This window comes from Poecilia formosa, unplaced genomic scaffold (genome assembly GCF_000485575.1).
Source record: "Poecilia formosa unplaced genomic scaffold, Poecilia_formosa-5.1.2 Scaffold57, whole genome shotgun sequence".
NCBI classification, from domain to species: Eukaryota; Metazoa; Chordata; class Actinopteri; order Cyprinodontiformes; family Poeciliidae; genus Poecilia; species Poecilia formosa.
Window position 1 is genome coordinate 1,744,027 of NW_006799996.1, and position 25,082 is coordinate 1,769,108.

The 25,082-nt window shown below is 36.6% G+C and overlaps 2 protein-coding genes across 2 annotated transcripts in view; both read right to left on the bottom strand.

The window, feature by feature from the left end:
• Positions 1-296: 296 nt before the first annotated feature.
• Positions 297-14,142, bottom strand: cs (citrate synthase). The gene is made up of 11 exons (XM_007553620.2): positions 13,975-14,142; positions 11,122-11,172; positions 10,801-10,908; positions 10,225-10,290; positions 9,183-9,314; positions 7,934-8,122; positions 7,543-7,742; positions 4,933-5,062; positions 3,339-3,440; positions 3,011-3,220; positions 297-1,391 (listed from the first exon to the last, which is right to left on the bottom strand). The coding sequence occupies exons 1-11, from the start codon at positions 14,023-14,025 to the stop codon at positions 1,221-1,223; spliced, it is 1,410 nt and encodes a 469-aa protein (XP_007553682.1). The 5' UTR covers positions 14,026-14,142; the 3' UTR covers positions 297-1,220.
• Positions 14,143-15,920: 1,778 nt separating this feature from the next.
• LOC103139177 (inactive dipeptidyl peptidase 10) overlaps positions 15,921-25,082 on the bottom strand; it is a 55,442-nt gene continuing 46,280 nt past the window's right edge. Inside the window, exons 17-26 of the mRNA XM_007553666.2 lie at positions 24,811-24,929; positions 23,473-23,520; positions 23,144-23,242; positions 21,989-22,055; positions 21,664-21,858; positions 21,536-21,587; positions 21,354-21,453; positions 20,969-21,027; positions 18,373-18,445; positions 15,921-18,292 (exon numbers count right to left, since the gene is read on the bottom strand). Of these exons, the coding sequence (XP_007553728.2) occupies positions 18,075-18,292; positions 18,373-18,445; positions 20,969-21,027; positions 21,354-21,453; positions 21,536-21,587; positions 21,664-21,858; positions 21,989-22,055; positions 23,144-23,242; positions 23,473-23,520; positions 24,811-24,929 (1,030 nt within the window). The 3' untranslated portion in view covers positions 15,921-18,074. The remainder of the gene's footprint in view (positions 18,293-18,372; positions 18,446-20,968; positions 21,028-21,353; positions 21,454-21,535; positions 21,588-21,663; positions 21,859-21,988; positions 22,056-23,143; positions 23,243-23,472; positions 23,521-24,810; positions 24,930-25,082) is intronic.

Genomic DNA, 25,082 nt, shown 5'->3' on the forward strand with positions numbered 1-25,082 from the left:
CATGGAGCTCATACATTCAAGCTATACATATATATACCTATGTACACAAAGTATAAATAAAACCACAAAATGAGAACGTGAAGATTACTTACTCTCTTTACATTTTCAACACAAAAGGTACACAATCAATCTGGATAAAAGGTTCTACGGCTACAAATTGGGGAGCCCAATCAAGCAAGTGCTCGTTTATTTGGAGGGGCCGATGTCAATGCGCCCTCCTGTGCGGATTACTTCACATATTAAAAGACAACTAGAAAATCTTCCTATCATCCCAAGCTTGCTCTTAAGGATTTATTACAGGCAACTACAACACCGTTTTTAGTCAAATTGTTTTTTTTCTGTTTTGTTGTTGTACTGTTAACGTACATTCATCTTAAGACGCCTTCAGTCAAAACTCATTAAAAGCTGAAATATTAAAAAGGAAAAACGACGAGGTTTCTATGCAGACAGGCATTTTGATCATAGAGGTCACCGAGGTCATTTATTCAAATGAGGAAAAAAAATACAAGCAGGAGAAAACAGGGGCGATCAAAGATTTAAAGGGGCAGTATCTTTTAACTGATTCTTATACAATTAAACATCTTCAATAGATTACATTTTGGGTTACTGGTTAGGACCTTTTTCATTAATTTATTTTAAACTGGAGTGTTCATATGTGGGAGTGAAACACACCGATTACATGTAAAGGGAAAATAAGATTGCATAGAACAAAAACATTGCTATTTGATGTGGGGGTTTTTTTTAAAGACAAAAAAAATTTAAAGTTGAGAAAAGATTAACAAAATATCCAGGAAGTGTGGTTCACTCCCACAATTCCCTTTGAATGCCACTGCCTTGGACTCAGTGCTCAATGTGAACCATGCAGGCAGCGCTCAGGGGGAAATCTTACAGATGCTTGCAGACTTGCACTGGAAAAATAGTTTGAGCCCACTCAAGGTTACATATGTGCATGTCTGAAGTTTGTTGCTCTCAAGTTCCAAACATGCAGACATGATGGGAAGAAACTCCTCAGTGGTTAACTAAACGCAGTTAACACTACCGGTGTTACAATTTAAAAGGCCCTTCTTTAGCGAAATACCATTAAAAGCGTACTGTCTCTTTGAATCCCACTAAATCCCTGGGGTTGGAAATGACAAAAGGGGTCAACTGGTGTCTGCCTTTCGATGTTTCCGCCTGGTCTCACTCTTCCTGCCAACCCTCAGCTCCTCTGAGGCGTCGCTTCAGCCCGATTTGGTTCCGACCAGAGACATCAGTCCATCCGTGCTCATGGACTTGGGGCGCTCCAAGGGGAAGCCGAGGGCTCTGCTCCACACCAGCTGGGCGAGGACGCCGAGAGCGCGGGACACACCGAAGAGGACGGTGTAGTAGTTCATCTCCGTCATCCCGTAGTACTGCACACACACACACACAAATTAGACTGAATACAGCAAATATGGCCGCCATGGCTCACTGCAAAAAACACAAAATCTCACAAAATCTCGTTTTTATCGTTTACTATCTTAGACAAAACTAACCCAGTTAACTTTTTAGCAAGAAATAGAGGCTTGTTTTAAGTACATAATTACTTAATATTGATGAAGTTCTTGTTCCATTGGCAGATTATTTAACTTAGAACATGTTTCCCATGTTATAAGTTCATTTCTCTGCCAGTAGAGCAAGTTCTTTTTCATCAATATATTTTTTAAAGGTTTTATTGGCTCTAGTGGCATTTATTTGATAGTTAATTGACAGGAAAGTTGGTAATGACAGATGGGGAAAGGCAAGGGTCACCAGGCTGGGAATTGAACCTGCGACGGCCGCGTTGGGGACTAGGGCCTCCACACATGGGTTGTCCTTAACCCCTGCGCCACCACAGCACACCTCTTTTTCATCAATATTAAGGAATTACTTAAAACAAGCCTACACATGTTGCTGAAAAGTTACTTTTGAGTTAGTTTGTCTCATTTCAAGTTTACTAAGATATTTGCACTAGAAACTAAACCAAAAATACTTAATAGAAATTTGTGTTTTTGCAGTGTTAGTTAATTGCAAAAAAGAAAAAAAAAATCACAAACAATTGTCATGGACGGACTGGTCAACGTGAAAAATGTTCAGTATTATCTAACACTACTTATTGTAGAAATGTGAATCTTTCAGTGTGTAGTGATTTGATTCAGAAGTTATTTTACAGTCTAGAGATTCTGTTTAAAATATGTGATTGAAAAGAAGAGTGCAAACAAAAAACACTTCAGACAGTTCTATAAGCTTCCATACTATAGCAAATTACATCAGTTTATAAATGACAAAATTTGTGCATAAAGCCCTGACCTAAATGATCAGTATTAAGTTAGCTTAGCTTTTTCTTAAATAAAAAAGTGCCAGAGTATTGAAATATGCTGTATAATAGCAAATACAAGCGGCAAAGACGTAGATTTTAAAAACATGTTAAAATCGATTTAGAATTCCCAGAACTAGAAATTGCATGTTTTTTTTTTTTGTTTGCAACTCAGCTACGTGAAACTGGGCTGCAAATTACACTCCACACTGTTCAGATTTCATTTCCCTGCTTTACCCAGGTCTGTGTTGGTTTGTCACAGAAAACCTGTCATGCTAACAAATTCAGCTGCACGATAAATTGTCCCAGAAGTTACTTCGATAGACGATAATGTTGTTTTGAGACCATCTTTGACTAATGTATTGGTAAAGACAAAAGAATGCAAGAACACTCTCAAAAAGCAACAAACATTAAATTGTAATGAACATTTAACACTGGAACTGGGAGGCATTTTAAACACCAAAGATAAACAAAACAAAATTGTCCTTCAAAAGGGAAAAAGGGAAAGTTGAAACCAAAACATCAACCTGAAATCTTTACCTTCCAGAAAGAAAAGAGAAAAACGATAAATCATGCCAATAGAAATTATTGAGCTTGTTTTAATTTCTCATGCGATTAGATGATTTATCGATCATTGTGACAGGCGTAGGTGTAACATGGCTGATGAAGTGAGAGGCGCTGTGGACAGCATCTTACCTGCAGAAGGACTCCACTGTGAGCATCCACGTTGGGCCAGGGGTTCTTGGCTTTCCCCTGCTCCAGCAGCACATTGGGTACAATCTTGTAAAGCTGCGCAACCAGCTTGAACATGGGGTCATTGGGCAGATGCTTCAGGGCAAACTCGCGCTGGCAGGTGTAACGCGGGTCAGTCTTTCTTAGGACAGCATGACCGTAGCCTGGAACCACCTTGAAAAAGTAAAAAATGCGACGCGCCTCGTTACACAACCGAAGAGATCGCAATCTCCCTGCATGTCGACGCAAACGAAGTCGTGACTGGGTGGGAATGTTTGGGTTTGACTTTTACCCTGCCAGACTTGAGTGTGTTCCAGATATAATCCCTCATCCTCTCATCAGATACTTCTCCTCCGAGCTCCTTCTGCAGGGCCGTCAGCCACACCAGCACTTCCTGCAACAGAAAACAAGTTTTTACGTTTCCATCCATTTCATGAATATCATTATGTTATTAGTGCAACACAGTGAGGTGAGCACTTCAGTAAAATGCCAGGATTGGAGATGAAAATAAAACACAAATGAACTTCAGAAGTCAGTTTAAATTCACATCATTTATTACCGTCATTAATGTCTTGTGATAATATTGTACAGAAGAGAAACTAAAGTATAATAAAATTTTATGCCTTACTCTTTGAATGGGCTGAGAAAGTCATAAAAAAATCTCAAAATATCTTCTCTAAGTTTTAATGTACTTAGGAAATGGATATAATTTTTGTAATATAAAAAAAAAATTGGTCTGATGTAACTTTAGATGGTGAGAAAAAAATGTGTATTTTTATTACCTGTAAATGTGGTTTCAATTGTAAATAACACTTTCCAAATGTAAACTTTAAATGAAACGTTAGATTGCATTTTATTCCACAACTTTGTAGTTTGAATATCAAGAACTTTCCAAACCTAGAAATTAAAGCATTTTTAAGTATTTCAAGCACTATGATACCATGAACCATGATAGCTGGAGAAACTTTGGCAATAAATTAATGAGGATATTATTTTAGTTAATGATTAATAATATGAAAACACTAGAAAGTTAATAAAATAAGTATAAAAATTAAAAACACTAAGGTCGGTAGTTTGAACCACGACATAAGAGTTTACTGTTGGTTAAAATGGAAATAAAAAGCTAAATTTCCTTCAGCAAGTAGCAAGAGAAGTCCATATAAATAAATCCTGAAATGTACAAAGTTACAACAAACACATAAACTCACACAGTCTTTAAAATAAACCATTTAAAAAGCACTATGGGATTTGTCTCAATATATTTAGTACAAGTAAACATTATTGCAATATTATTATTGGAATAAGGTATTAATCATAGCAGTTTTTCTGAGGCTCCATTCTCAATCTACTTATTCGTTAGGTTTATTAGGGCCGACTTGTTTCATAAGAAAAATGTCTACACAAAAACAAAAAACATTTTGTACTGTTAAAGAATTTGATTCCAAGCTAAAAAAACGCCCCAAAAAAATCCTCTTTAATAATTATTAGTAACATCTTCATCATGCCTGTCCAGGGTTCCCGTCAGTGTATTTTAAGCCTGGCGGGCCACCAGGCTTTCCTTGTGCCTGTGCCCCTACCAAGCGAAGCATTGCTTGTTTATTTAAGTCTTTTTAAAATGTTTGCATTTTCTAAGATTTCATAGTTGGTATTCAGGTTTTAATCTTTCAGTAACATAATTATCAAGTGAAATTTTCAAAATTTTGTGTCAACATTTTTTTAACTCAAAAACACGACAGGCTGATGGATGAATGAGTGCCGACGCTCCAACCACCAGGTTTAGCAGGTTTTCTGGGGGAAACCTCACTGCATGTTTATGAATTTGCTAACGGGGCAAACAGAGCAGGTTAAAAAGGCTACTTTAGATTAAGATGATAATATGTACGAACCTGATTGGCCAGGCCGTGGAGCGGACCGGCCAGACCGTTCATAGCTGCGCTGAAGGACAGGTAGGGATCGGACAGGGCGCTCCCTACTAGGTGGCTGGTGTGGGCGCTGACGTTGCCTCCTTCATGATCACTGGTGGAAAAAAAGAGAAACAACATCATCAGGAGGAAACTACACCTCAAACATGTTTGCATTCAAAACCAATACAATATGATTAAAGCATCAACTGATGGATTTCCTCAGATGTAAACCGGACACCAATACAGAAAAAAGAAACTTCTTCCAAATAATTTGTAACTTGAGTAAACCGCATAACACTAACATTAGTTGTTTAATCTTTATTGTTGCATCAACCTTCCAGACACCTCAAGTCCTCTGGTTCTGCTCTGCATCCCCAGAACCAGAACCAAACATGGAGAAGCAGCATTCAGCTTCTTTACACTGCAAGTCTGGAATAAACCTCCAGAAAACTGCCGAAACACTGAGTTCCTTTAAATCAAGGCTAAAAACCCAGCTGATTAGAGTTAATTTTGAAACATTATAAATGAAACATTTTGATGCGACGGCACTTGACAAATTGTAATACCTCAACTGTTGACCGTGTTGTAAGATTTTGTATTTTTATAATGTTGAACTGCCTTATTGCTGAAATATGCTAGATAAATAAACTCAATTAATTGATTCCCAGTGAAGCAAATTTCACAAACCAGTCACTATATTATATTGCAAATTTCAACACTTGAAGATAAGTAGACATGTGCAGTATGACGAATAAAACAACTGTTACAACTCTGATAGCCAGAGAACGATAACGGTAAGAAATGGAAAGAAATAAGTAGAAAAATACACAAATTAGAAGAACATTATTCAACAATTATAGGTGTGTCTATTGTAAGAGTGGATTACAAGGTTGATTACTAAAAATAAAATTTTCTTAGTGTCACATAGTTTACCCATAAACTAAATTCTTCAGTCTTGTTATTGAGAAAATGTTACTTTTTCCATTTTATAGACGTTATATCCATCCAGTCATCCAAGATTGGTTTGTCCTGTGAAAACCATTTTCTTATAATAATCTTTTTACTTGTTAATACAATAGTCACTAGATATTCATTTCTTCGATATTCTCACCAAAATACCTGAACTTGCTCTCCAAAGGAATGTTCTGCTTTAAAATCTCTCGTAGGGCTTTTCAGTAACATTTTATCATTGGGCAGTCGCAAAAAAACATTTTTTTCCCTCATGTGTGGGTTTCATTTTGCAAATCCAGCTGAATTTGAAGCTTTTGGGGGGAAAACGCTGCAGGTTAAATAAACGACCTGAAATGAAAGTGCTGAGCTTCTTTGCAAAGATAAGATCATGAGGGAAGTTAATGTTTCCTGAAGTTGCTTTTCCACAGAGCCTTTTCAAGTAACCAATATAGTTACCTTGGCTGGTTTTTTCCACATCAGGAAATGAGGCCAAATTAGACAAAGCAGGTATAAATCTATCCTAGAACACAGAGCTGAAGAGGAGGAAGTGTGTTTTTGGACTAAAGCCAGAACCAAAAGTTGAGTTTTGTGACTGAATGTTGTTAAACTGAAAGAGCCGTTTATTTGTTGCAGGTGTTCGTATTTTCCACAGCCTCAGGTGACTGCATGAGGGTGTGGTCACATGTCAGGTACCTGATGCTGGCGTCACCACAAGGTAGTTGGGTGAGTGTGTTATTGTGCCAACGCGCTACTTCCTTTGAATGACTCACTAGAGACGAAATGCAGAACAAAAACCAACTCAGCTGGCAGCTTAAATTCATACTTTAACTCTACTGACAGGAGTAATTTGTATTTTTGCTTTCAATCGACATTCTAACCATTTTCTGACTGGCAGCAGAGGGATAAACACCCCCATCAAAGCCATTTTTAGGAATTACAAACAGAAACGTTGTGGTTTATAGCATATATGTTCCAAAATATAAAATACTCAAAGCTGTCCAGGATTGTGGATCATCCTGGTGAACGTTGATCGACCGTAAACTAACAAACGCTGTAGTTCAAACTGTTCTGAACTGAATGAACTCTGGTTGAATGAGCCGGTTTCTTTTTAAAAGATCTACCAGATACATAGTCTGTATGTCATTGTTTTCAAACTAAATATAGTTTTACATCTATGTTTTAACATTTTTAATGATACTGTTGTGTAGTGAAAGTGTACATCTGTAAGTAACTGCTGACAACTGCCAGGAAGCTCTCGTAAAAGAGATTTTTTCATCTCTAAAAGTTTTTATTCTGGTTAAATAACGGTTGAAGAAGATCTAGAAATACATTTAATATTTTTAGAGACTACTGAAAATTATTAAAACATAAGATGCATAAAAAGCAAGTAGCTTTAGAAGAAGAGAAGCTAACTAAGGTTAGCCTAACCCAGCTCCTCAGTCCTGATTGTCCTGCTTATTAATTTTTGTCATATAAAGAAAAATGTTGAGTCAAATACCAGCAGTTAAAAAAAAAACAGTCACAGCAACCAACTTCAATATGACACATTCAGAACTTGGACCATAAAAGCTACCATTGTTAGTTTCAAATCTAACAAAAAGAAACCAGGTTTATGATGCATGAAGACATTTAATTTCCCACCTGTGGATGGTGAGGTAGAGCCTCATTAGCTCGGTGAACTGGACGTCACTGTAGCCCAGCATGTTGGTGAAATTGTGGGACCAGTCCAGGTTGGAGTCGATGGCCCCGATGCTGCTGCCTTCACGGTAAAGGTTGCGGTAGATCTTAGCAGCGATGCATGGCAGCTTGGCAATCAAGTCCATGGAGTCTTCATAGACGAACTAAGAAAAGCAACGCAAACGGTTGAGTTTCTCTTCCCATTTAAACAAATAAAGTGAAAAAGACTGGACAGAAACTTTGTGAAAAATTAATCAAGATTAGTGGCACTTCACCAAAAGAGTCTGCTATGTTGCACTCAGTCCCAGAGCCACCGTTTATCAGGACATGAAGTGTTGAGCAGATTTACACTCACCTCCCAGTACTTGGACTTGTGCACTCCCTCAGAGTACGCCCGGGCAAAGCTGCTCTCGCTGTTCAGAGCCGTGATGGCGGCACTGAACTGCGACATGGGGTGCAGGTTTGTGGGGAAGTTATCCAACATGGTGACAACGTGAGAGGGGAGTGCTGCTCTCTTCGCCCACTCTTTGGACACCCAGTTTACCTACAGGGACAAAACAAAAGTAAAACACTCAAACTAAGGATCAAGCAGCTGAAAGCCAACACTACAATCAGATAAAAGTAGCGTCTTATCAATGGTATTGATACTATTCAAAGAGGTTAGTTGAAGCAATAAAATCTCAGTGACTTCAGCTTCAGTTTTTGTACAGTAGGTCAAAGTGCAACGACAGAAGGGCCATCTCTGGAACAGTTTTTGAAGTACATCATTTTATGGAAATACTAGCAGTGCGCTGATTGTAATTTTCTGGCCAATTGCTGATCTTTAAAATGCCTGACCTGGCAGTTTTTTTGTCTGAAATGTCGCCATCTAGGAAGTCACTGACTTGATGACAGGAGGGTGACTATTGTTAACTGGAAGCATGCAGACATGACGAGGTACGCCGGTCTGTCAGTCAAACCTCTCATGAGGGAGCAGAAAAGGACAGCGGCTGATTTTTAGACCTTTGGATAAGGTCAGTGGACAGGATCGGCTTCACATGTAAGCATCGACCGATCACCAATCTCCCAAAATAAAGGAAATTGTGAGGAAAACCATGACTCATTTCCAACTGCTGATAATCTATCACACTAGAACCAATCAAAAGTGTTTCCAACTTTTGTAATGATTAACTCGATCCCCATTCGAGGCTCCAAAAATCAATCAAAAAGCTATTCCCAAATAATCAGAGTTGTCTTACAGAAAGGAAGTGCATTTAAATGCTTACAGTCGTCTAAACTAAAGACGTTACTGCAAAAATTAAATATGAGTCATACTTAATTTGTGTATTTAAAAAAAGCTTCACAAAGCCTTTTTGTTTATATTTGGTTCCTGTTTCCTATGGTTGGATGCACTCATTATGTGTCGCTTCTTATTTGAATTCCAGTCATTTACAGTGAGGTGCTGTGTTATTATAGATGCACCAAATATATTTCTTTGAATAAACAACTTTGCTATCCTTGCTTGATCTTAAGGTGTCACTTATATCTCTAAGAAATTGGACGCTGACTAGTTAGCATGCCAGATTCTCCTTGTTCAAATCAACAGCATCTTTCGTGTTCCTCACCTGCTCCTCCGTTGGGACTTGTCCCGTTACCAGCAGCCAAAAGAGGCCTTCAGGCAGCGGCTCCGCACCTCCTGGAGCTTTAGGCAGCAACTTCTGACACTCTGGAATGCTGTAGCCTCTGAAACGGATGCCCTGCACACCAACACACACAGAGGACACAATGAACTCAAAAAATAAATAAAAACAAATATTCAGCAAGAGGTTTTCCTAAACAGCATAAAAATGTTGGGATTGGGCCGGTCACAAGAAGATAGATTGTCCCAGAAATTATTGAAATAAACAAACCATTTTCAAGTAATATATTGAAGATTGTATAATAACACAAGTTCACCCTCTCAAAGGCATTTTAAATGTCCAAAATAAAACACAATATCCAAATACAATAAATAAAAAAAGGAAATGAAAAACACACAAATAAAATGAATTATGAAGTGTCTGTAAACAAAACTGACCTTCAAAAAAAAATTAATCAGAATGCAAATCGAGTTCATTTTAACTTATGTGATTAATTGACAGGCTTAGTTGAAATGAAAAGTTTTAAATGTAACACAGCAGATGCATGTCAATAAATTGTTTCTAAATTAATCTTGTGTAATACTGACATTTTCTTAAAAACTACATTTTTAGTTTCCGTTAACTGTTCGCCATAGTACTGAAAGGGAGGTAAATAAAATACATTTCTACATGTATAATAGGTCACTTTTTGTTTTTAATTACTGCAATAAACCAGATTCTTGGACAACATTAACACTTATTGAGACGATTCCATATGGCTTCCAAATATCAATTTCAGGATTTTTTTTTTTTTACTTGACTTTTAACAACCAAAATAAAACACAAATGCTTTTTTCTGTTTGGACAGTTCATCTGGTATGGCCTGATCAATAGTTGTGCATTTGCAGGAACAATTGATCAACTAAGGACGTTTTAACATGTCAAACTGTCAAAACAAAAGGTTTTTGTTCAATAACAGCTGTTCACCTCTATGACCCTCATTTTCTGAAATGTTTTGTACTATAAAAAAAAAAAAAAAAAAACTTACCTCATCTGGATCCAACACAGATGTTTCATATACCAGCCCCTTCATCCCTCTCATCCCACCATAGACCTGTTAAATAATCATAATCACGGGGTTTTGAAAATCACCAGCATTAGGAGAAAAATAAAAACAGGAGAACTTGCTATAAAGATATAAAACTAGACCACAAGACAATAAATTCCCCTGCAGTCCACCTGGAAACCGTCATCAAGCGTTATGGCAGTGCTGTAAATGTCTGAGTCTATACATGTTTGTTTGAGATCTGCAGAGATTTGGAGTGACTCAGCTGAAATCTCTGTTGGCAGGAATCAGTTCATACTGTGACCTCAGAGGCAGATGACCGCCCAGTGATACCTGACACAGTAAACCAGCCAGGACAGGACTAAATGGATTATGTACTGCAGCCATGGTATTATTAATCTCTGTCCTGGTCAAAAGCTGAGGCAGACCTTTCTAAATTAATATACAGAGTCAGATCTCCACCCCTCTCCTACTTTTAAAAGCAGAGAAGTCTTTACAGTTCCTTTACTATCTGCATCCATATTTACTTACTATAACATGTAAATGGCTGTTACTCACCATGTCAACAGTAATCTGACCTATGTTTGTTTTGCCATACTGTTGTTTAAAATTCTTAATCCTGGTCTGTTCTTTTGGGATGAGGTCTGCCAACACATCCTTCAGATTCTGGAGAGAGAAAAAAAGCAAAATTAATTTAACAAAACCCTTTATTTACTCTTATGTTAAACTAAAACACAAAAATAACAAGGATTAGAGTCTTCTCAACACTTTGGAGCAACAGAGGTTAGTAGTATCATGATATCATATATTTTTAAAGTGTTTTATGTATTATAATAAAAACAAGTGACAAGTGAGGACAGTTAAAATATTTATACTTACTGTGGTTGATGCAGTGGCATTCCTAGCTGCCACAAATAAGTACGTGGCATTCTGTGAATGAGACAAGCAGTAGAAAGACTGAATATAAATTTAAACTTTCCATCATCTGAAACCAAACATCTCCAAAGTAATAAAAACTTATGGAAACTAACTTTTTTTTTTTTTTTTGGCTTAAATGAAAAATAAAAAGTTAATTACAGCTCAGCAGAACTACAAATGCATTCACAGAGTTTAGTTGAATATTTTACACAGGATAAATGAGATGGATAATCTAACTTGTGGTTAGATGGTTGCTAAAAAAGCAAGTAGTCAAATCAAATAGCTACTATGTACTTTATCGATCCTGGTTTCTATTTTTAACTCGGTTATTCTGGTGTAGCAGGGAGGTAAAACTTTCCAACATTCAGTTTGTCAAATTAGATGATTATAAGCAGCAGGAAACGACTAAAAACACATTGAACATTTCAACTCTGATAATCAGATTCATATTAAATAAATAAAGTCAGTTAGAAGTCAGTTAGTGCATTCCTATGCACATTTCTACAGTTATTTTCCTACCCTGTTAAGCTGTTTTTAATACAGACTTGAATAATAAAATGCACTACATTTTTGCCTCTTTTGTAAATTGTTGTTTTTCCCCAGTTTTCTGCTGTTTTTCAAACTTTCAACTCAGTGTGAGACGTTACGACCGAATTTTGTTTGCCTCCTTTAATTTTCTGTTAACTTTCCTATATTTTTCTCTTTATCAACTTTCTTCTCGCGTTGTGTTTTTAGGATATTTATGAATAAATTGGGTTGATAGAAATTAACTAGTATTATTTTTTTATTAATGATTTATTATCGAATGTGTGCATCTTGTACACTCTACGTTTTTGTGATTTTGATGCTGAAAAACTGACTTTTGTTATCAAGAGGCAAATATCAGATTACTTTATGTAAATAATATAAATAGTAATATTATTGTAAAAATAAAAATGTATACAATAATGAAAGGATATATTTAAAAACTACAGCAAAACTCTGCAAGCGTAAGCTATGCAAGCGTAAGCTATGCAAGCGCTTACTAGACTCTCAAATGTAACAATAGATGAGGAAAAACTATGGCAAAGTGCTCTGCTTCTCCCACAAGAACCCAACTGAGCAGGGTCAAGCCAATGGTCTGAGAAATAAAAGGGAGGTTTTTGCATCACTACACACTCTTTACACAGCTGAGAGAAAGATTGCGCAACATTTCTACTAAGTGTTATGTATATGGAGCCGCTTAACTCAGAAGTGGAGAAACTACATTTCACAGAAAGGTTAATGGAGTCAGCATCCAAAAGGTTGTGTTTATAAGAAAACAAACAAAAAAAAACATTACTAGCATTTAGCATTTTCTGTGGTTTACCAACAAAACAATCTGGTTTAGAAATGAAACACTGTCAATATTTAGATGCTGGTTAATTAGTGATGCACCAATCAACTGGAATGAGATCAAAATAGGCCAACTTTCCCCTGATCAGCATGTTAGATACTGAAAAATATATCTATTTCTTCCATTCAATGTACTTTTGTGAGTTTAATAACAAAAGGCTGAGGAGAGATAATTTGATACACAAAGATAACCTTGTAAACTTTTGACTCTAAACTACATCTGCATATCTATAGCAATTTTTAAAAACGTATTAAACCTTTGAAATTTGCTTTCTGCCTTCTAAAAAAAATTTCCTCCTCCCCTCTACCCCAAATACACTTTTAATAAAGAGAGTGAAGTTTTTTTGTCATTCTAGACTAAAAGTGTCTCACATAAGGTTGTTTTATGTCATAGCTGGAGTCATAAGATGTTATCTAACTGCAGAAAAAAGGCCAACTCATATTTTTTATCAGCTGAGATAACAGGTGATAAGCGAAGAAGTTAAATGTGCCAGAGGTCAGCTTCATCTATAAGGACACCAGACCAAGCAAGGTGGGAAACTACTTAGTCACCAGTTATATTCTTAAAGGAGAGCCGTCTGTAAAGATACTGTAAATATTTCAGTAGGAAGTGACGCATAGAAATGCAGGTAATTTTTGCCTTGGAAGGTCTGTAGAGTAGGACACAGCCGGTTGCAGTCACTGAAAGGTTTAAATTAGGGGTACTTGATCACAAACTGGCAGCAGTATAGCTGCCTTTCCAGAACTTCATCTGTTAAAATAATAAGATACTCGATTAACTATTAAGCATGTCTCCATTCTCAAATTGCGAGTCAGATAAGAGTGTATTCCTACCACGTTTACTTTGAATGACTGTGAGCACACAAGGAAGAACACGTTTCTGCAGCACTGCTTAATAGATTCGTGTACGGTATGCTGCAAACCTTATCCTGGCACGGCATTAGACACAGCTGAAGTATTAATCTTAATGTGAAGGTCAACAGGGAAGAGGGATAATCACCAAGTTAAAAATCAGTCTAAAGGTAAATACATGGTAATGTAAACAATTAAAAGATCTAAGAGAAATAAACTGACTCTTAGAGGGCTTAGAGGCATGAAGGTCTGAGGAAACATGTCCAGGGTGAGACTTTAGCAGGCCAGCTTTACAAGAAAACCTCCCTCAAGCTAATATTTGCTGACAAGACGCGAGTTCCTATTACACAACCAAATTATGGAACAAGGGGAAAGGAAAACTACTGTTAAAATATTTGACAATGTTTGCGCAACAACCCCATAGAAAGTTCCCCAAAGTGTAGTACACACTGTGCCTGATAGTGCTGTGCTAGCTAACACCAGCTAGCCAGCTACTAGCATTGTTAGCAGCCTAACCGAAAGTTAGCTCGAAGATAACGTCAGCCGTTTGGACAAAAATACTACACGCCGTGTTTCTTATCGTCTTACCTTTGAATTGAGAAGTTTAGGCGCTAGCCTGCTGATAGTCAGGAAGGACATTGTGTCTATATCAAAGTGTTATTACTACTTCCTTTTTTTTCTAACAAATGGAGCCACTGCCAGTGCACCACGGACCAGGTTGAAGGTGCCCCTCCAGAAACTAGAAGGTTGAAGAAGGATTCAGGCCTGTTACTCCCCGCTGTATTGATTGGATGATGCGCTGGATTGGTGGAATGACGTAGTTGGGTGTGATTGGTCAAAGTAGAGATAAGATAAATGTGATTGGATTGGGTCATCCTTGGGTTTGTGACGACAGGTTTAAACCATGGTCTGTCCATTTTCCCACTTATGACTCTGGACAGAGACGGCAAAGACCTTTGGCTAACTTATCGTAGATCTCTATGAACAGGCTTTGAATTAAAATGTTGAATTATTTAATTTATTTCAGACATTCCACCAAGAGAAAAAAAAACACAAACAAAACAAAGGTAGTACTTACATATTCGGAATATGGTATTCCTAAGTGTAAATGCAGTTCTCGTTTACATACCATGCACAATTCACCAAAGTACACAATTTATTTGGTGACTAAGGCTGAAATTAGTTGAGCTTATATAATCATACCCCTTTTCCATCTTTTCACCATACAGATGCAACAAATGAGTTTATGACTGGATGTAAATATGTAGTAAAATATCTACAATTTGAAAATGTATTTTTCTAAATTGGTCAGGGCATGACATACAGGTGTATCCAAATACATTAGAATTTAATCAATACATTACTTCACTTCTTTGGTTATTTTAAAAAAACTGCAACATAGTAAAGAACAACTTTCAACAGTTTTGTATGTTTATATTTATATAAGTTTGCATTTCTGTTAATTGTATAATTATGACTGTAAATTATAAAACTCAAAAACCAACTTCTTTTAATCTTGAATATGACTTAAAAACAATAAGAAAAAGACTTTTATTACATAAATGTTGGCTCAGTAGAAGGTTGGAGACCCTTTTGCATAAATTACACCAGCTATGCGTGACATTAAGACAATCAGCCTGTGGGCTTTGCTGAGGTATTAAGGAAGCACTGTTGGCTTCAATAATGATCTTCAACTTGTTGGCTTTGGTGTCTCTAATCTTCCTCTTGAGCATGAAGGGCTCTAAAATTTCTGACATTGTCTCTGGTTCATTAGTGGTACCCCATGCCCTGGACACATCTAAGCACTTACTTCAGCTATAATCAATAACTTGTAAATCTCCCACAAACTCTTGAATGAGCTTTGTTTTACAATTTTCTGAAGTCTGCAGATGTCCTTGTTGTTTGTTCACCTATTAGCATATTTTTCCTTTCACCTAACCTTCCTTTAATTGGACATGCTTCTTTAGCAGAGACCTTTTGTGAGCGAGTGTTTACTGAACTCAATGAGTAGTCTTTCCAATGGTTGTTTAACCCAAAACGTAACATTTCTAAGCTAAAATATCATCAATATGTTTCAGATACCTGAAGGACAGAGTGCTTAATATATTCAGAAATGATACAGAAAAATAAAAAGTAGGTTGTTAAAATGCTCAACATCTGCTATTTTTATCCAGTTGTGTTTTCTATTATCTTTTTACAGCGTTATAGATCCATTATAAATGCTTTTTGAAAACTACTTAAAAGATTTATTTGAATTGAAGTGAATTGAACAGAAAAAGACAGTTATCTGTTCATAAAGAGAAGAGTTAATTGCATATTTTGTTTCTCAATATTCATCCCATCAAATGAGACTACAAGCATGAGGAACAATAAAGGAATATTTTTATCGATTTGAGACCAAAATGTCCAGCTTTATTTTTGAGTGAGAATGGAGTTGCTGATGTTCTGGATTCATCTGAGTTCTTTTCCATTCGACAACATGCACACCTGGTAGTTGGATCCCTTTTGAAAGTTTTGACATAAAACCTGAACACTTTTTCCAAAGAAATAATTTAATCCTGCATTACACAATAAATGGTTAAAATGCCACAATGTATCAAAACAGAAATAATGCTTTTAGATACAGTGCACAGACACGTATACGTTCCTGTAACTTATACTCACTTTTGAACTGGAGCATGGTATAAATAGTCTCTGTTGCATTTCAGTTGCATACTCATTGTTATTCACACAATGCAAACAAAACCAGAGGACAAAATCTGTAAAATGTATTTGGCACATTTAGAATGGTCTTCATCCTTAACGCAACACTGCATAATCCGGCAACACACTGTAAAAATGCAAAAAGAAAATGTGTATCTCAATAAATTAGAATATATTTGAAAAGTTGATTTATTTCAGTTATTCAAATTAAAAAAGTGAAACTCATACTTTGTATAGATTCATTATACACAGTGATTTATTTCAACATCTCATTTCTGTTTATTCAGATAATTGTGGTTTACAGCTAATGAAAACCTCAAAACTATGAGACCATTAAAAATGTTTTTTAAAACATGAATTTATGTAAAAATCATGTCATTATCTATAGAATCACACATAACTTGACAAATGTCCAGTAGATTTTCATTAATTCCCTCCTAAAGGAGTGTAAGTCACCAAAGGCCAATGCTGTTCACAGTGATGTATCCAAACATATTATTGGAAAATTGAGTGAAAGGAAAAGCTGTTCTAGAAAAAGAATGACTGGTGGGAGTCATGGCAACTACTGGTGTTAGTCCACAATGTTTAACGAAGTCCAAAGTCTGCAGTAAATCGGTGTGAGTTTCACTTTTTGAATTGAATCACTGAAATAATTTCACTTTTTGAAGATATTCTGACATTTACTTTTTGATGATAAACTAATCAATAGGGATGCAACCATAACTCAGACTGTAATCTGACATCATGCAGGTTACGAACAGACCAGTGTCCTTCCTGACTATCAGCAGGCTAGCACCTAAGTACCAAATACACTTTTGCTAAAGTTTTGGATTTACATTCATTTATTTAGTAACCATCCAAAATATTTAGTTTTGTGTTAGGATGTTTCTTTTATGCGTCAGTTTCTACCTTCAACAGCACTCACTCGGCAGGTTTGGCACACTCTAAGCCAACTCTTCAAGAGTTATTGACTTGCAACTTTTAGATACATATGAGTTCCAGTACAGAGATCCATTACTGGGCCTCTGCAGAACTTGATTTCACACTGCAGAGGTCATTTAAAGGGGACTTATTCTGCTTCCTTTCAAACAAGGTAAGACAGCTCTCTGGGCTACACAAAACATGTTCATTACATATTTTTACATATTGGTGACATTTCACCATCTCATCTCATTTCACTGCAGAACGAGCTGTTTTAAGGCTCTGTCACTTTTATGCAAATTAATTACTGCTGGCCACGCCCCCAATATTTAGACTTGCTCTTTATACAAGTGAAAATGGCAACAAACAAATGTGCAATTTTCAACATTCTTGTCTTTTCCAGCAGCCATTGCAGAGAGCATACAGGAGTAAAACCAGCTGACCGAAGGTTTTCACTTTCTAATAATGAAGTGGGTGGAAATCCCCTTGGGTTGCTCAGTAACAGGGAAGTACCAGTCAACTGTGACTGTGACCTTGGAAAACAAGGTTTTTGAAACACCTTGTTTTCCAAATACCAAAAAAACATCAAATCATTTGACTGAGGACTGCCGAAGCAAGAATGCATCTAAAAGTTGAAGCACACCGGATTTCAAAACCTGACCTAAATAGAGGCCCCATCTCCAAATTTTGAAGACAAAACAAAAATCTTTGAAAAAAAAAAAGGCTCAAAATACATAATCAGCATCATGCAGCCGTTATGACATGCATGCTTTATAATCTTTGTAAACGTTTTGAGTCAGTGGCAGTCTTCCCCACATCGTCTCAAGTGAATTCTGTAAACAAACTCTTTCTCAAAACATACAACAAAACGGCTGAACTAATTGTGTGCAACATCATGTCGTACAGAACAACATTTTATCCAGAAGTTACAGGAAGTGATCTGATGCTTTTGGTCCCCACTCCTCTGCTCTAATTCCTGGTGACCTGACCCAATGAAATGCATAACCGGTGCATCCAGTCCTCATCATGAGTCCTTCAGGAGGGAGAGACAAAGGCCTCTGGGCTCAGTCGTCTTCCTCTTCTTCTTCCTCTGGGGCATCTAGAAGGGCGCTGTGTTTCAGGCAGTTTTGGAGGTAGTTCACCACAGTCCGCTGGAAATGTCTGACACTGCGAAGCTCTCTCAGGACGTGGCCCTCGTCCGGGTACAGCTGCAGGGAGTAGTTGGCCTCCACCTTCACCAGGCGGCTTAGTAGCTCAGCACTGTGCTGGAAGTGGACCCTCGCTTCGGTTGGAGACACAGAAAACATGAATCAGATGTGAGATTATTCCAAAAGTCGACCATATAAACTAGTGGAAACTCACCATCTGCAGTTCCATGCACAATGAGGAAGTTCTCCTCTTTTAGTTTGTTGACTTCTTCAAGGACAGATGCAGTCTGGGAAAACACATCATCATTACAGTGAAGTTTTATATAATTTAAAGCTGAAGTACTGTACTTTCAACACTGTAGGGCACACTGTTACTGAATGGTCTACTTTCGATCTCTTTTCATATATAAAGTGCACCGGGATACAAGGCGCATTAAGCGAAACAAAACAGTCAGTCAGTCAGTGAATCAAAGCATATTACTCCGCGACGCTCCTGACTACGGTAGCTGTAATGTAACAAAAACATTTTGACAGAGCGCCGTGAACCACATAAAATCACTGAGGTCAGTAAACACAGCCAGAATTAATCCATATTCATCACTAGAGGGCGCTGTTTTACTCCAGATGCACCAGATTACAAGGCCTTAAACCTTAAGAGCTCCTTATAGTCCAGGAAATACTGTATGCAACTTAAATTTTATTTTATTTTTAATTTTTTTATATATTTGTTGAAACTGTCACTGCTATGTTGTGAATATATTCTATGAGACAGATAATCTGTGAAAATATTGAGTTCCTCTGCCTGCTTCCAGTGGCAACTAGGAATAACCAATCAGAGCCAAAAGGCAGGTCTTAGTGCTGTCAATCACGCTCTGTGTGGTGTTGCTCATCCCTCTTCTCTCTCCTATTGTCAGCCTTCATTGGTGGCCAGGCACAAATGGTTTTCCTGTTATGTTGAGTTGCTTCTCCACCATCAGCACATTGAGCAGAGAGTACAATCGGTTGATAGACAGCGCTAAGACCCTCCTCCTGGCTCTGATTGGTTGTTTTTGGTCAGGAGCGGTGCATTTCTTCAGACAACAATAGTGGCTGAGCGAGGACATGGAGAAGATCGATCTTTTCACAGATTATCTGTCTCATAACATACTGTCATGTTTTTTAACAAATATGTAAAAAACATGTTTTTTTATAAAAGATGCACACCAGATTTGTAGATCACTGATTTCAAAAACATTCTTGGTTTTCAGCAATCCCAGTCTGACTGATGTGATGGACAGGAACACCTGAGAAATGTCTCTTATGGTGAGATATTATAGGTGCGTCTGAGCATTGTTGTTGTGTTTGCTGTTTAAACATGTATTGGTGGGCTGGCAGAGTCAACATGACATTCACAAAAAGTCTAAAACCCAATATTTCCTTGAAAAATATTTAATCAAATGCACCTAATAGATGTTTTGCTCCCTTCACATGTGAGTGGTTGTAATATTGCAGCAAAGTCCCGATTTGAGACGTCTACACTGCTTTGTGTGCACTTCTCTAGATGTAGTACATTCATTCAATCCAATATGTTGTCAGACTGAAAAAAAAATACTGCGCACATCTGAGTTTTATAGGCTGCAATTCAACTGTTCTGCAAGCTGAGGCCCCAAAGGAAACAGTGGAATCGAATCAACTCCCTAAAACAATCCAACTTTCAGGGAAACAAGATGTATTGCAGGTCGGTTTGTTGTCTTAGATTGTTTTAGGTTTGTTTGGTTAATTTAAAATTGAGTATCTGTCGAATAATTTAATATCCTTTAATTATAAAACTGAGGTGCTTTGCAAGAGTATTTCAGACATCTTGATCTCTCTCATTTTGTCACGATGCCACCACAAACTATGCCGTATTTTATTGGAATTTGATGAGACCAACGAACACAAAGTCACAAATAAGATTCTGGAAAGTGCAGCTAAAACTGTGCAGAACCACCTTTTGTTGCAGTCCCAGCTCAAGTCTGCAAATCTACAGACTGAAGCTTTTGGAAATATTTTTGCAAAAATGCATAACGCTTTCAAAGCTAATCAAAGAAGCTGTGCCACAAATTCTCACTTAGATGTAAAGTACAGGAGTTTGATTGCAACATTTTAAGATATGATGGATTTTCTTTCGGGATCACCATTTTCCAGTCATCTCTGACCAATTTTTAATGTCCGAAGAACATCATCCCCTCATCATATCTCCTAAAAGATGCAACGAGGAGACCTAACACTCAACATAATTCAAGTTCAGACTTTTGTGATGCTCACAATTAAATCCTTATTTTGGTACCCGTTACCAGAAAGGTTAAAAATGACTGAAATAAATGAATAAAATTATTTTAATAATGTGAATGGTGTGTTCAACTTCCAGTTCAGAATATTTTTCAATATAAAATATTTTTGGAGTTTGGTAACATTAGCATTAGCCACTTAGCTGCTTGTCTGATAAATTCCCATTCAAGTTTTTGTGAACCTTTCTTTTCAACTTAAGTTTAATTTTATAGCAGGTTTCAGCAACAGGGCAGTAAAAGGTGCTTTGCATCATAGAGTAAATAATTTATGAAACAAGCAGCAAACATTACTGATTACATCAAAATCATCAAATCAAAAACACATCAGATTTGTGGTGCATAAAAACTGAAACAGAATGCTGGTTCTCTACAGAGTTGACTTCTGAAGGTGATTTACGGCATAAAATATATCACATAATCAAACAGATGGAAATAACATTATAGATGTTGAAAGGGGTGTAAATCCTGCAAGGCAGTGGAGAACTTGTTTCATAACCTTACCATGTAAGCATGCTCCTCCTTTGCTGGAAACCCAAGAAACCTTTCAGAAAACGCTGCACCTAAGAAACAAAAAACATTTTATCTGATTTTTGTTATACAACGTTTATTTCATTGAGGAAAATGTTTTAGTGTTTGTCAAGCCTGTCGCAATTAATCAATTAGTTGCATCATAAATTAAAACAAACTTGATCATTTTGCTTACAGAGGATTCAAAATCTATTTTGTTTGTAGTTTCTGTTGTGTTTGGTTTTTATTCCCGGTTTATTTATTGATATTTCATTTTTATTTTGTATGCCTTTATCAATATGTTAACAAAAAATTGACTGAAAACAACAATAATAAAAGTTATTGTACAAATTTCTGCTTCGTTTGTGTCTGAACTCACTGTAAAACCTGAAGTCCGTTATTGGTGCTACAGCTGCAGCGCATTGAAAGAGGTTGTCGGTTGCAGCTAACATTTTGAGCGCTAAATAACCTCCAAGTGCCTGAAATTATAACAAAAAGGAGGTAAACAGAGCTGCAGCTTTACAAAATCTGACATTTCATATCTAAAAACACTTTTATAACCTTTCCAAAAAGGGCTATCCGTCGATAGTCGATGTAAGGAAGCTGCATGAACCTGTGGAAGAACGAAATTGGATAGTTTAGCAGAGTTCAAGGAATTTAACACTTTAGTGCAGTGAAGTTTCACTGACTCTACAACTCGAAGGTAGTCTTTGACTCTCAGTGTGCCGAGCTTCCGGGGGTCAACGGCGACGGTCTTCTGGCCGCGGCCGACGCCGCTGCGGCCGTCCACCCAGGCCAAAGCCACGCTGTGCGTGCTGCAGAGGACCTGAGGCCAGCCGAGGGAAAACTCCTCCGTCACAGTCTGGCTGCCGGGCGTGCCGTCGCTGAGCGTTACAAGGAAAACAAGATAAGCAAGCTTGGTGATAAATGAACGCCTCTGTATGACTAAATATATGTCATGAATCATAAAAGGAAGACGATTTTTCGCCTGCATGTTCAGCAAGTGACACTTACACAATAATGAGTAGCGGGTGCAGGTTGGCCTCGTAGCCCTGAGGCAGAGTCAGCTTCAGGTGCAGATCTGCAGGACGGAAATTTAATCACAACAATTTGCTAAATAAAATCAGAACGTGTCGAGGTTATGAAATGTCTGGCAAAAATATGGCTGTTAAATAAGCAGATTTAAACTCATTATTGATGTAGGAAAATGTTTTTCTGAATTGTCTGTTGGTTTGCTTTAAACTCAGAAGTCTAACTTTTCATCTGTGTCAGAAATCTGACTTTTTCCCCCCTTTAAACCTGATTATATAAAAATTCTGTCTTTCAATTCAGAATCCTTTGATCACTAAAGATTCACGTCGGAATTCTTACATTTTTGATATTAAAAGTCAAAATTCTGAATTTGAGGTCAGAATTTTGACTTTAATGTAAGAATTCCCACTTTTTTCCCTTTAGATTTCCAAATAGTTTTTCTCAGAATTCTGACCTATCTATTTTTTCTCAGATGTCAGATTTTTTTTCTCAGAACTAATTTTTTTTTTTGTCAGAATTCTAATTTTTTTCAGGCAGAATCCAGATTTTTTTTAATTCATAAAAAAAAAAAACAGAATTCAGATTTTTTTTTATCCCTTCAGAATTCTGTTTTTCCTAAAGTATTAAGATTTTGCTCCTCAAAATGATTTTTTCCCCTCAGAATTCTTTCTTAAATCTGAATTTTGATTTGTTCTTCTCAGAATTAAATTTTCTTCCTAGGAATTCAGATTTTTTTTTTCCTCAGAATCCTGATTTTTTCATCACAATTTTTACTTTAATCTCTAAAAATTTTAATCAGAATTCTTGAAAAAAAAGTCAGGATTCTCAGTTTAAATGGTAGAAGTCAAAAGTCACGGTTTTACTTCAAACTTCCATAGTAGTTGGATTAGTTTGTTTGGTTTTCATGAGGTCTGAATAGTGAATTATCAGACATGTATGTAGCTAATAATATGAATGTTTTTCACCAATTCACAATCTGCTAAATCACACTTGATTACATCAACCTGCCCAAGGCCTGCAGGTGGAAATTAGCATTTTTGCCATCACCTTGTACCAGGCATTCCTCCTTTTAAAGGTTTAAAAAAATGTTGTTCATTAGAAACAGTATAAAAGTTATAAAATGCCAGAACTCTGCACCATGGTTGTCTGCTTGGACTGTCTTGAACAGACTCTCCGGGAGCCTCTTGTCCTTCAGAGCTGCAGACAGCAGGTTGTTATCCTCCAAGACGAAATAACCTGCACAGGACACACAACCAAAACGTCTTAGTTTCACTAAAAACACAAAGACAGACACTACAATACACTAATGCATTATATTCTTATTATATCAATGGTTATTGCTGAAGTTGGGAGTGACAGGCAGGTGGCGCTGTTCACAAATAAACCAAGCATTCGGGTTTATTTCGGGTCTGTTTTAGAACAGCGCCCTCTGCTGGCTGTGATGTGGAACTGCATTTGACACTTACTAGAGGGGTCCTTCATGCTGTGAACCGTCACTTTAGGGATTCCTGGGCCTGAAACGAAATTATAGAAAATGATGTAAAACCGAGGCGTGTGAAGTTATCCCATTTATCACAATTAAGTATTTATTTGAATTAACCAGGTCAGTTTTACATTCTCCTGGATTGGAGTATTTTTTTCATAACTACACAATATTTATGTTGAAATTTCACCCCTACTGTACAGCATTTTTATTCTTTATTCTGTTTTTATAGATATTTCTATATTTGATCATTCTGTGAGTCTATTTGCTGTTACAGCTCATCACTTTGCTGCTGCTGCACAGAGATTTCTCTTTTGTGGAGCAACAAATAAATATCTATATTCTCTTTAGACTGCTTTGAAAGAGGGCTGTGACTTCCTGGATTTGTTGAAATTGTGTTATGTTAGAGCCACAGTCTTTATTTTACTGGTACTTGTTTTTATAATAACTCAAAGTCATAGATGGTTATGAAGAGGACAGAGACAAGATACAATCAAAATGAGATAAAATCTTAAGAGTGTGGTGTGCTTTTTATTTTAGAGCTGTATGTCATTTGTGGTATGTCTCCACCTACTTTTTGAATCGTGTAACAATTTTTTGAATGTTGTTCAAAAAGCTCAGTCAGAATACACGTTAAACAGTCTCTCAATAGGATTTAGGTTTGGACTTTGACTGGACCATTCCACATTGGCTCTTAGTAACATAATAAAGAACCAACTAATGTTTTTATTTATTATTTTTTTTATAGAAATTCCTTTAACATCATAGTATTAAATACATTATGTGGCACATTACATTAATGAAAGAATATAGATATTTTTAGTGGAATAACTGCAGTAAATTTCCACAAAAACATGTCTCTAAAAAAATTAGTAATATTTTTTAGACCTTTTTTTTTCAGTATCAGCTTTATATGGCAGAATGGAGCTCAAACCTGATTTTTGGACTTCAAGCGCTCACAGCATACAGACATTTATATACAAATAAACTTTAGAGGAAAGAAAATAAATATTTTTCTATATCTTTTTCTACAAATAGTAAATAGTAGAAGAAAATCCATTCGCTTTATTGCAAAAAAATGTTTTAAAAACTGAATAAAGTGATGGTTCTTTAAGCATGAGAACAAATTTTCTCAATTATTTATCAAAAATGCATTAATATTTGCAGCTCTAAACAAGTTTTATTTAGCTGGACTGAGGGTAAAATTTATATTTTATCATTTTTCAGATTTTTAGTCATTAAAACATTTGCTTTTTATTTAAAAATTAACCTCTTTTTGTGTTAATGTGTCACATAAAAACCCCTGTTTGTGTGTGGTTACCCAGGCAGTAGAGGATGAAGTGGGTTTGATTTGGACTGAAAATGGCTTTAAAGAATCCACATCCGTCAATGAGGCCACAGGAGATGCAGCGACGCTGAAACACTCCATTCAAATCCACACTTAAAGCAAAATAAAATAAAACGGGTTAGAGGCAGCATTTAGAGGGAAAGTTACAGAGTTTTTATTTGCTCCAGCAGATGTTTGGATTGTTTTTATAATACAAAATGAAACTATTTTGTCACATATTGTGTCAAAATGAGTCAACGTGAAAC

Bases quoted from the DNA above. Each gene is read 5' to 3' on its own strand.
- cs (XM_007553620.2), bottom strand. From the start codon at position 14,025: ATGTCCTTCCTGACTATCAGCAGGCTAGCGCCTAAACTTCTCAATTCA. The intron at 10,909-11,121 runs GTAAGTATAAAT...TTCTCTCTCCAG, and splicing joins ATGCCACTGCATCAACCACA to AATCTGAAGGATGTGTTGGC. The intron at 9,315-10,224 runs GTAAGTTTTTTT...GTTGGTGTGCAG, and splicing joins CTGTGTTGGATCCAGATGAG to GGCATCCGTTTCAGAGGCTA.